This window comes from Halyomorpha halys, unplaced genomic scaffold, assembly GCF_000696795.3.
Source record: "Halyomorpha halys isolate HHAL.00 unplaced genomic scaffold, Hhal_1.1 Scaffold879.1, whole genome shotgun sequence".
In the NCBI taxonomy this organism is placed as follows: domain Eukaryota; kingdom Metazoa; phylum Arthropoda; class Insecta; order Hemiptera; family Pentatomidae; genus Halyomorpha; species Halyomorpha halys.
This window is the reverse complement of record NW_027111254.1, coordinates 352,650-365,963: the sequence shown is the minus strand read 5'-3', so window position 1 is coordinate 365,963 and position 13,314 is coordinate 352,650. Positions and strand designations below refer to the sequence as shown.

At 27.3% G+C, this 13,314-nt stretch overlaps 1 protein-coding gene across 1 annotated transcript in view; it reads right to left on the bottom strand.

Moving 5' to 3' along the window:
• The window catches only part of Rbp (RIM-binding protein), a gene marked incomplete in the record, with an annotated part of 213,970 nt that overhangs the window by 42,694 nt on the left and 157,962 nt on the right, over nt 1–13,314 (bottom strand). The window contains 1 exon segment of the mRNA XM_067049278.1: nt 698–868. Coding sequence (XP_066905379.1) covers nt 698–868 — 171 coding nt within the window.

Here is a 13,314-nt window from a genome sequence, read left to right as displayed (position 1 = left end):
TTACAAATTGGAAACAAAAACTAATCAATTATTAAATTATCTTTGAAATAGCATACCCTAATGTTAAATCCTAGATATTATAGCTTTATTAATTTCAATTATATAATAATTTAAACTAGAAAATACTATCCCCACCTGCGCGTGACCATTCCATTTTCATGAAAATTTCCGACATGTTGACTACACAGAGTTATTAATATTTAATGAGAACTAATAGTATGAAAATACTTTATATATTTGAGCTTATTTACTTGACCATAAAAACAGTATGTTCAGAAAAGAAATGTACGTAAACATTTTTAACATAAAATCAGAGAGTATGAGAAAAAATAAATAAAAAAATGTTATATTATTGTGTATATTATTATTAGTAAATTAAGTACAGTGGTATTATTGGAAAGGATGCTTCAAGGATATAAGTAGATGGAGGGAAGGTTACAGTGTGTTAAGTATGAAGTTATAACAATAAAGCTTTGTTTCAAACTTGTTTGTTTAATATTACTCCACAGGTTACCTGCCCTTTACTTTCTTGAGTAAAACAATCAATACAAACAATGAAAATCTTATATATTTGTTTTAAATTTGACCTTAAAATTCCAATTATTAGTGAGTGTGTGTGTGTGTGTCCTTATTTATAAATTATTTATTTAGGTATTTTAAACAATCATAAAAATGAAAAGAAGTTTAAATAAACAACCTGATGGGCTGTCAACATCGGTAACTTTTTTTCCATCAGCATAAACAGCATATCCGGTTATTATCGAACCACCAACTGAAGATGAAGCATTTGGTGGCTGCCATGTGACAAGAAGTGTTCCATCTTGAGGACCAGGTTCCACTTGGATATCAACAGGTGGCTCAGGAAGACCTGTGAGAAAGCAGTAAAATTAAATGAAGGTATTAAAGGAAATATATATCATTAAGTACAAAAACATTGCTCTCATTATAATGAAATTGTACAATAAAAAAAATAAATAAAATAAGTATGCTTATGAGCATGACAGAAAATTGAAGTATTAGATTTTTATATCATTCTTATTTATTTTGCTACATTTAAGTGTAAAAAAAAAAAAAAGGGTTTTGAATAAATAACTGACCATTCTTCATCCTTGTGATTTCTATACTTCTAGTGGTGCTATTCTAACAAATTTAATAATGTTCATAAATAACCTCATGCTCTAAAAAGAACACAAACCTTCAGATTTTACCACTTGATATAAATATATATATTTGAGATTTAGCACTAAGATGAAAAATGATATGTCAACATTTTATATATATATATATATCATGAGGACATAGAACTAACAATTCATTGTACCAAATATTTACATCCTGTTTCATTTGCAAATATACTTTCACTGGTAAGCTCCACTGACTGACATTGTAAGGAGGGTGATGATGTTTTTTGTGCTTGGTTTGGCACAGATAGGCCAAAGAACATTTTAAAGCATCTGTATAAACTAGTGTCATGGTGTTTTAACAACCAAGCCAACAAACTAGCTGTCTTAACAATTTTAGAAAACCATCTTGTGAATCTTCCTATACACACTCAAACATAGTCCTTTATATATTGACAACCTGAATCTTCTACATTCAATAAACAACACAAATATTCCATGACCCATCGACTGAGGAAATAAGACTAAACATACCACAACTGTGAACTGTTAAGGAATCAGTTTTAGTGAAGTGGGTGAAAGGACATGTGAATGTTGAAGGCAAGAAAAGAGTTAACAGTTTAACCAAAGAGGCAGCAAGGAGCAAGGTTAGGATTTTATCTTTCTACTTCTTTCTATTGATTCTAAGAAATCACTTAGTCTGTTTAAATAATATTGCACTATCATTAACAAATTCACAGCCCAGAATGCACATTGATCAAATTCCTTAAAGAGTATGGTAACACAAAATACAACTTAAAGTGATTGAGCATCATAACAAATGACAGATGTGATAAAAAAGGAATGATGGACAATTTTAGACATTTACTGAATGACTGCAGATTATATGATGAACAGAGATTAATATTAATACAAAACTTGATACTCAGAGGTGGTAAGTGGCCTGAGACTGAACACATCCTTTTCACTAAATATAAGACTGGCTTATTGCAATTCATTAAATGAATAGACTTAAAAAAACTGGCAGCCTATAGAAGGGTAAACTAAATTCCTTAGTGCTGCTGCTGATATACTTGTTGAATAAGGTTTTCTTTTTCTTTGTTTATTTTTGTTGTTTTATTGATTCATTTAGTCTAGTTTATTTTTATTTGCATATTTTCCTTTTTTATGTCTGTTTGTCTTTTGGTAATTTTTTTTAATAGTAAATCTTTAATTTATATCTTAAATTTCTTTAATTATTCAAATGATTGTATCAAAATAAATATATGTAATATGTCTTCAAAGGCTTGGAACATATACATAATATGGAAAAATAATTGTCCTTTTATGGGGTTACCATAGAGGGGAAAAAATTATATATGATATACAGTTAAGTTTATATAAATGATTTGATACCATTTTTCATCTTTGTTTATGATCTCAAATTCTAATAATATTAATACGTTTTATCAAAACTATATACCCTGAAATTTGTTGTTTTGAATATGTATTACATTACAAATAATGGAATTTATAATTAGTCACTGAATTTCCTCTGAATTTAATTTTAATTTTATAATTTATTTCTTTAAAACCCTGAATTTATTTTTAGCGCAACAATAGTCTTTATTCATAATGTATCCAGAATTATCAGATAATAGTTGTATCAACTTTAAAAAGTTTTTTTGAGTCAGGAAATGGTGAAATTGAATATCAGATTCCCAACAAAGTTTCGAGACATATGCTGCTTGAAATATAACTTTTTTATTGAACAAGTTTTTTTTTTATGTGAAATACAATAACAACTGTAATACTGGAGGCATTATTGGATGTAGAACTAATTGTAGATGTTGGTTGGGTGATAAGTAAATAAAAATACATAAATAATTTTACTTTACTGACCGCAACCCCAACCTTGCAGACATTTTCTACTTATCAACTTTATATTATAATTGTGTTTATTATAGAACAAATAAATATAAAATACCATTATTATAGAAAAGTAGCATAATTTAATTACATATGAATATTTTAATTTTCACAATTAATTTTAAAACAGTTTCAGTGAATTTGTTAAATGGGTGATGAGGCAGCATTAGTCATAATAGTTAAATAACGTAAATGATAATAAAATCAATACAAGAACCATGCCCTCTATGATTTTTTTTTAATTTTTATTTTACCATATTGTTCCCTGAAAGACAATGCTGACCACATTTTGCTGTGGTTCTGTAATTCATCTCATAAAACATTAAGCCATACTTGCAATTATCTGGTTTGAAAACAATGTTTCATTATTATAAAGTTACACCAACAATATAAGTTGCTTGCTTAGTTAAGTTTGATTGTTAATTAAACTGGTGGAAGTAAAACTTATAAATCAAACCTTTGAATTGTGACTTATATTATAAATAAGATCTATCAAAGATAACAAAAAAAAATAATAAAATAAATATTAAGATCTGGTTTAAATCTGTATAATAAATATAAATACCTATTTTACATGCAGTAATACACTATGGGCATTATCATAATAACATGTTTTACAAGCACTATACTATATACATGCTACACTTGAATTTCTCTCTCTATAAAAACAATTTAATGTATTAATGTATATATATATATATTAACTAAATTATTTTATTTGTGTTACAAACAATGATATTAAACAACGAATTTTCCTATCTCAACATCATTGAGTGATCTGTAACCAGTAAACAAAATTGAAGTGATAACATCATGATGAATAGCTGAAATAAGTATGTTAAATTGTTGGAATGGATAAAGAACCAATAGATATATTGGTAAAATTAAAATAAATTAGTGGAAGTTATCAGCAATGGATTGACAAGTAAACATCCAAGGAATCGACTGAAATGCATATGAGAGGATTAACATTAAATCTGTCCTTTAAGATTTTGTTTTTAAGGAGCTCAGGGATGGGAGGTATGTAGTCTAAGACTGTAGGTGTTGTCAACAATGAACCTGCAGGTAAGGCCTTATTATTATTATTACCATCTCAACTTTTTTAGGTTTTTTGTATTGGCTCATTTTTTTCTCAATGTTCCTTATTAATAATTCACTCTAAAAGTATGTATTGAAATATATTAATAATTATATAATAATATGGACATTAAAAATTGTGTTCTATAAAATAGATTCGATATTAAACACAAACATATATATGCTCATGAGATAATAATTTCAAATTGCTCATAAGGTTTAAGTAGAAAACAAGGAGATTTTAAGAGAATATTGTAGTGTGTTTAAGGAATAAAGAGGATTCTATGCAAAGACAAAGGCATGTATTGAATTATATATTTATATGTCCATACTCTGTAGGTCATTGTAATATATTAGTCAAGACAGTTGGTTGTCAATAATATTTAATTTAATTATTTATGAAGAACAAGTTTGGTTTTCTGACAAATTCAATTACAGTATCTTAATTCATGTTTAAATTAATTAATCTAACTAATAATTAAATAGATTGGAAATTTTAAAAATCAATATTAATTATATAGAAACTTTGGGATAAGATATTTAACAATTAAACGATTGCATGTTGCTGTGATTATTGTTTTTGAACTAATAAATGGAAGGATACACCAACAAACACATACAAATATATATATATATACACACATATGTTGTATTAATACCTCCTTAATTAGCTTTAACTTAAGGTTCATATTTCACATTAAAACTTGTCAGAAATTGTTTTCAGAACAGCCTGGCATTTCAGAAAATAAATACCATTTGCTCGAAAATTACTGCTTGAAGTTTTCTTAGGTAATTAAATCTTTCTATGAGGTCAGATATTAATGGTAGAGAATGATTTTCATGTAAGAGATAGAAACTTGACCCATAGAAAAAAAGTAGTATTTAAATTTTGGACGCTACTAAGTCAAAGAGGTGTTTTTCCTAAAAAAGTTATATTAATTTTAAGATAAAATAATGTGTTATCACATAGTAAGATCACTTATGAATTTATAAGAGTTTTTCAATTCATTATACAAATTTTCTTTGTTATTTAATGAAATAACTTTGTTACATGCGCTCCCCTCCCCTCCATTTTTTAACTATCCAATTTTTGAGAAGGCAAAATTGCATCAAAAACATTAATATCTTTCATTTGAGGCATACTTGTAAGTTATGGTTAAACCTTAAGTTATAAAATGGGCAGAAAGTTATCAAGTGATATATATGGTCATTATATCATTTATAAATTATTTAATAAAAATAATTGACCCAATTTTTTATAAAAAATCTACAATCCTCATTACAAACATATCCTAAAAAAAATAAATTTGTATTAAAAAAACATACTGGTAAAAGTTCTGAAAACAGCTAGATTTCCAACCAACAATCATGAATCCGACCTTCAATGATTCAATAGAAATCTACAACACATTAATGAAATTAAATAAGTATATCAAAGAATCTATGCCCTCATTTACCCCACAACACTTTACTTATATAAAAAATAGATTGAAAAGAAAATTCTATCTTACCAAAAATCCTCTGATCAAACTAGTTTATTATAAACTGAATAATTACTTCAGAACCCGTGTTTATAGTTGACAAAATGAAAATTAGGCATTAGTTTTGAAATTATTTCAGCTTGGAGATAATAGTATGATGAAAATTCACTAAACAATCACCAAAAAAATATAATAAAATATTAGAACATCTATGTCTACCTGGATAAAGATAAAGCCCAATTATTAGCTAAATATTTTCAAACAACCTGCACTATCACCTCATCATTAAGATCAAACCATCATAACTGTAAAATTAATAAATCTGTTCAAGACTTTAAAAATACCAATTACAAATGACTTCCCATTGATCTCCCCAAAAAAAACTGGTAAAATCTTTAGGGAAATATTTGTAAAAAAATTTGATACAGTTTAAGTACCTCCCGTATCTGATCCATACCATCTATGCATACCTATTCAATAGCTAATTTTATGATCAAATTGCTACTGTTCATCCACAGGGTTCCTGTCTGTCACCAACAGAATTAAATCTGTTCTTATCCGACTTCCCAACTCATCCTAAAATAATGAGATCCTTATACACCGATGATACAGCTCTGTACACCTCTTCATATTGAATAGATGCAGTAGTAAATTTCCTACCATGAAGTTTCAAAAAAATTAATACACATTGTCTGAATTGGAAGTTAAAATTCAATCCAACCAAAAATCTGAAGCTATCCTAAATAAGCACATTTCTATAAACTAAACCCTCATTCCATGGTCAAAATCTATATATCTTGGTTTAACTTTAGACATAACTATAGACTGAAAAAAATTCAAAATTCATCTGTGAAAATAATCAAAAACCGGGGTAAAAATAACCACCATGTTCCAAGACTTGCAGATCTCCTCAATAAAACAGTTTTTCTACACAAAATGCTACATACTTCAATAAAACATCATTTTCCAAAAATCAATTAATAAAAGAAAATGTCAATTACAAGAAATTCTCTCTTAAATACTACACTCAGCAATAAACTAAACATGTTTTGCTAAATCAAAATTTCCTTATGTATATATTTAATATTTATATTTATAATTTTTTTTTCTGTTTAGGTTTTATGTTCACAGTTTTTCTACCGTAGTCACTTAACATTTTAAAGATTCATCAATTAAATATAATTTTTATTAAACTTTTGTTTTTGTGAGCTGATATTGATTGATTATAAGGGTGGGTATCCTTAATCATGTGAAATAATAATTTTTTTATTGTAAAATTTTAAATAAAGTGTTATTATTATTAAAAAGAAAAATGATCAAAAATTAAAATTATTTCCTGACAACAGATTTATAGCATAATAAATTAAATTTTAAGATGAATTCATAGTGGTGAATTTTTTTATCCGACTTGTCCTGAAGACGTAAAGCGTTTTTTTTACAATTTATGTAAAACTATTTTTTAATTGTTTTTTAAAATGATTTGCACATAAATGGATTCCACATAAAAAAAAAAAAAAAAAAAAATTGAAAAACGTATTGAACAAAATCATTTGAGATTCAATTTCCCATTAGATTCTGTCTCCATAATTTGAGTTTTTTTTTATCCAAATGAAGATAATAAAATGGCTGCCATTATGAGAAAGCCCGAGTAAAAAAATTATCATGCATTCTTAAGGGAAATGGGGCTCTGAAACAATTATGTACTTTAGTGTTTACTAACTTTCCTCACCGGTTGCATGCAAATCGTCAAGAATAGTAAAACATTGTTAACAGTTTTTGATGTTTATAACGTCAGGAAGCATTGGATTAAAAAAAGGCATGGTATAGACTCGTCTTAAAATCTGATCCGTAGAGAGAGTACCACATTTTGTCATAAATTACAGATTTAGTTGCACTGGAGAAGAACAAGAGAAGGTTAGAAAATCAACAATAACCTAGAATAATAGACTTCAGTCTACCATTATACCCAGCGAAAATTCAAAAGATTGAAGAGGTTAGAGGGTGAATATGTATACTGAGAAGTCCTATATATTAAGTAGAAACCTATATTAAAAATTTATATTGATAATTATTAAAATATAAATTAAACAAACTCTAAAAGTCATATTTATTTTTATGGCATAAAGATGATTTTTTAACATGTCAATAAAGAGATTGCCTTTTCTATTTAGGCAAATTCTTTTTAATTTATAAAATTCTCTACAAATAAATTACCTTTATTTTTTAAATTAAAATTAGGCATTGAAATGATATATAAAGTGGTGGATTACGTCTTAGAAGCTAAAACCGAATATAATTAATGTATTTGGTAATAGGGTGACAAATGATTATTGTTTGATAGGTTAGATTTGTAATTGAATATATGCTGTATTAAATCCAACTAAAACTTTACTCTTAATTATAAAAAAAATTTCACCAAACTGAGAAAAACATTTACTAATAATGTAACTCTACATAGTCTACTAGTATACTAGTATACTGCAATAGTCTTGGTTTCAGTAATTCATAAGGAAGTATTGTTTCTATACACAGCGGTTGTGCAAGGAGGTGATTCGGTAAGGATTTTCCCCAATTAATGATACCCACCTTTTAGAGGCTGATTTTTAGAGGCTCCCAGGAAGGTCACAATCCTAGAATTGGTCCACAACTGATATAACAAAATAAATATTTGTTTGCCATTGGCAGATTCAAACATAAGCCCAAGAGATAGGAGCACCATGCCTCACTCACTGTGCTATCATATTTTGATATACAGTATTTAAAAAAAAAAATCAAGTATCACATTAAAAGTTTACACACATAAATTCTTCGTACAAATCATGTCGAATAAAAAAAATATCAGTGATTTTTTAATCTGAATGTACCTGATGCAAAATAAATCACTATTCTTATTGATACGAGAATATTATACATCATGAAAATATTAACGTGGCTTTTATTTGATAAATAGTAGTTGTGGAAGGGTTAAGAGTGAATGGTTTTGTATTTTCCATATTGATTAATTATGAAAGCTTCAATTATCATCTAATGTATATTTATAAACTGGTTTTTAGTTAAATGTAAGGAATGTTTGATTCCTTGATATAAGTTTAAAATCTGAGAGAATTAAATGTCTTATAGCCTACCTTTGAAACAACCGACAGTTGACCATAATACAAATCGACTGAAATTTAAAAATAATATTAAAACTTAAAAAATAATTAACAGGTTTAGTGCTCCATCAATGATACTGATAAATTTTATATGAACAATATGATTAGTAAAAGCAATACTATTTATAAGTAATGAAAATGATTGAATGAATTATTGAAAAAGGGTTATTTTATGATCACATTTACTATGGGTGGCCTTTTTTTAAAAAATAAGAATTAAAGAACATGGAAAATGAATAAATAGTTGCCTAATTAATTCTTATCTATATCAATAACTAATGGACAGAAAAATGTTACCATTAGACTATTAGTTCATTAAATACTTCCTCTTTTTAGTTTAAATAACCATACTTTTTTTCTTATCTGCTACAGAAAGGTAAAATCAACAATAAAGCCTAATTGAGTAATATATAGTGTTTGAATTGAAATATGATCTATATCTCTTAAATTGGGTATTTATAACTGGAAGATTTTTATGTTAACAGTAGTATATTAATGTTAAAATTGTCTTCCTAATTAAATAACTTTTTATCCAGAATAATTTATTTAATGACAACATTCCGTCTTCAGGTATAACTGCAATTTACAATAATTTTCTTTTATATTCAGCAAGAAGAAAACAACCAATATTTCTTCAATTAATTCACCTTCTACACTAACAGGTTTGCAAAATTTGTTCACACTCAAACTTCTTGATTCACTTTAAAACTTTCAATGAGTTTTAAACATAGTGTTGTTATTTAAAGAGTACTTTTATAGATGTTTAACATGCCAACCTCTCTGAAGCTAAAAATGAATGCAAAATAAAAAAGATATTATGTATTTTTTTAAGATAATACACCATATTTGAATTTTTTTTTTCCTTTAAGCTTTTTATATTTATCAGGACACTTTTTTTTAACAAAGTCAATTACTACAACATGCTTGCTTCATCTATCAACAGTCTCTAATTTATAAAATAAAAGATTATTTGGTTGTTTATTATTATTATTGTCGTGACAGACCGTGGAGGTCCAAGGTCTCGTGCGATGTACTTAGGAAATACATTGCACGTTTCATAACGTCTATTTTTGTGAGTGCCACCCATTGGCTAATGGGCCTCATGAATGCCCAGGGGAGGCTGTGAGTGAGTATTGTATAATTATATGCTTGAAAAAAATCTCTGATAGGGCCAGGGACTCGAACTCGCAACCTTTGGGTTGGTAGACAGGTGTGTTGGCACGCAGTTACCTTCACCCCCTTTGGTTGTTTATTTTGGAATTTAATCTAACACTGCCAACAAGATTATGTAGGGGAAGGTTGGAAAGGAAGAAACTAAAAGTTTAACAAGTCTAGATTACTCCATTTGAACTGAATATAAAAATCATTCTCGTGGATTTCACAGTTCTCCGATGGTTCTATTGAAGATTTAAGGAAATGTGAAAGTATTTTCTATTTTATGATTTATAAAACTAATCTTTGTGTAATTAGTTATTCAAATACATTTTAGCTGCTAGTGCACTGAGATAAATTCATTCTATTTACTGTTCCCTTTTTGGTTAGTTTACAAAATACCAGGTTATTTTATCCTTTGATATAGATATTAATTTTTGAAATACAAAATTTTGGTACACCATTACAAAACTTTTTTATTTATAAATATTATTGTTAAATTTAATTAACAATTTTTTTAGAAATAATTTTGTTTACTGCCCATTATGAAGCACAATTTGGTGTTGGTCATTTTTGTAATTGTATTAGCATTAAAATATTGTGTGTTTATTTGAATATCGTTATCAAAGTACTATCTCTTGATCAGCAGTCAATGAAAGAGTAATGCGGTCAGTATTAATCCTCAACTACATCTTCCAATTTTAAATGTATTAAAGTAGTGAGCACCCACTTTATAGAGTGTGTGTATGCTCCAGGAAAATTTTGTGATCCTAGAATAGTTCCACAATGGATAAAAGTGAAAATAAATTTTCTCTCATTAATAAGTAATAAATTACTGCTACAATAATTTGCTGGCATTTCATCAACATCTAGATATGGTGAAGTAAGAAGCAATTTTACTTCACCCTACAATAATCCCATTACTAATTTCAAAGGATAAACCCAAACTTTTGAAACCATACTAATAATTGTTGAAAAGTGATTTATCATTTATTTAAGACATTCTTTATTCTTTCCTTGTCTTCAATATCAAAAAATCTTATTGGCAAAAGTTCAGAACAATTAAATATGATTATTTTGAGCTATTTTTTTACTGAAAGCAATAATTATTCAAATTCTGATTTTAAAAAAAATTAACCTATTATAAATAAATAAATAAGCAAACTTTATCTCAAATTAAAATGACAATCAGTTATGAAATTCCTGGTGAATATTTTTTGCTACTGTAATGAAATAGTGTTTGTAAAATTGTTAATGATTTTTATTACATCACAGATGCTATCCAACCACATCAATTTTTCCAAACTTAATCTACTGCTTCGGCATGAAATAGAAATTTGTTTATTTAAAATTGCTTAAAATCATCCAAGGTGTCTGAGTAGAACAGCATCTTTAACTTTAAGTATAACTGAGCATTAGTTTTACTAATAGGTGGATCCTTCTAATCACACCTAGATTTTTCTGATAATTTTAACTGTGTTAAATTTAAAAAATCTGGGCCCTGTTTCATAATAAAGTACAAACTAATACTATTAGTGGAAGATTATTGATTGACTGTGTGTGAAGATGAAAGGAATATGGTCCGGGTGCGGTCAAAAAAACTCAAATAGTAGAAATATACTATTTTAATGAGCCAACGTTTCGCCCCACGTTGCAGGGCTTCTTCAGGGCTAAAAAAAGATACAAACACATGCCGATACAAAGATACTGCCGTCCCCACTCCTCCCACTACCAACGGTCATTTTTGTTTTGTCTGCCGTCAAAATAGGTATGCATTCTGTCTCATCATTTGATTTGTATTCTTTTTTCTTTTTACATCTCTTTATTTGTATTTTCTTTAATATTTCTTTTGTTATCTATTTGTTACTATTACCCTTTACATTTACTATTTACTACCTTTAATTTTGCTTATTATATCTTACTTTTTTACATTTTATACCCCTGTTATTTTACACTTATGTTTTTGTTTTCCTTATGTAACTATGTGTTTGTATCTTTTTTTAGCTCTGAAGAAGCCCTGCAACGTGGGGCGAAACGTTGGCTCATTAAAATAGTATATTTCTACTATTTGAGTTTTTTTGACCGCACCCGGACCATATTCCTTTCATAATACTATTAGTCTTGTTGATTTAACTTAATATAATTACACTGACCTGTTCATTGGTAATTTGTACTTTAGTTCTTTTTAATTTTGTAATATCACTAACAGTCCTATGTATTAGTGTAATTAACACGTTGTTTCTGCACTTGTATTTTGAACTAATACTGTTAGCTTTCATTATAAAACAGGGCCCTGGTAGTTGTGAACTTGCCACTTTTATAACTTTTCTAATTTTGTTGTTAGACTGCTATTATTTTGAGATTTTTTATATTATTAGTTGAAGTTATCTAAAGTAAGTTTAACCAATCGCGATGGAAAATATCAACCTTTGATCAAAAGTCTGGATGAGCAAAACATTTGGCAATGTTGTTCTCAACTAATAATAGTTGTTTCTATTATGGGAGACTTGAAATCAATTTATAATAGTTAGACTATAGTTGTAGTTCTTTTACAAACTTAAAACACTACAATCACATCTATGGTGTAATTTAGAGTCTAGTGAAATACAATCATGATATTTAAAAATAATGCAATAAGGAAATTGGAAAAATAATCATTTTTAAATTCAATGTTTTAGAGTTACAGCAATAATATTTACAAACTGTATCACAGTGTTAATCATGATTTCATCACTGAAAACACATGACATCAAACAACCCCATTCTTGTAAACATTTTAAAGAATAGTTTAAATCAAATAATAGTTTATAATGCTGATTAAACAATGTTTTTAGAAAAATATATTCACAAAACTAAGTGAAGCTTTTGGTTGTTTCTAAGTGAAGTACTTTATTTAAATAATACAAGGAGATAAACTAATGTAATGTATTTTAATTTGGAAATTTAAATATTAAAGAAGTTAAGACTATACTATCAATAATATATACACATATCCAATGGTTGTATTTAGCAACTAAACTGGCCTAAATGAAGATAAAATGCCTGAAAACACTAATACACTAAAGATACTAATTTACTTCTATTGACAGCAACCAATTGCATCTTACCCCAGAAAAATATGTCAAATCCTCTTCATCATAATTAGACTCATGGCCTAAGTCAAAAGAAAAAAAGAAAAGAAAGAAAAAAATCATTTTGATTTATTTTATTTTTAAAAAATATATAAACATATAATTAATTTATATATCTTCATATTAAACTATAATATTTTCAAGGATGGTGTGAACCTTAGACTTATTTATTATCATATATCCAAGGATTCTTTTATTATTATAAAATCATTTACCAATAATTTTTTTATGCCTGGTATATATATATATATATAAACACACACATAAACTGTGTATGCCTGTGTCTGTATGT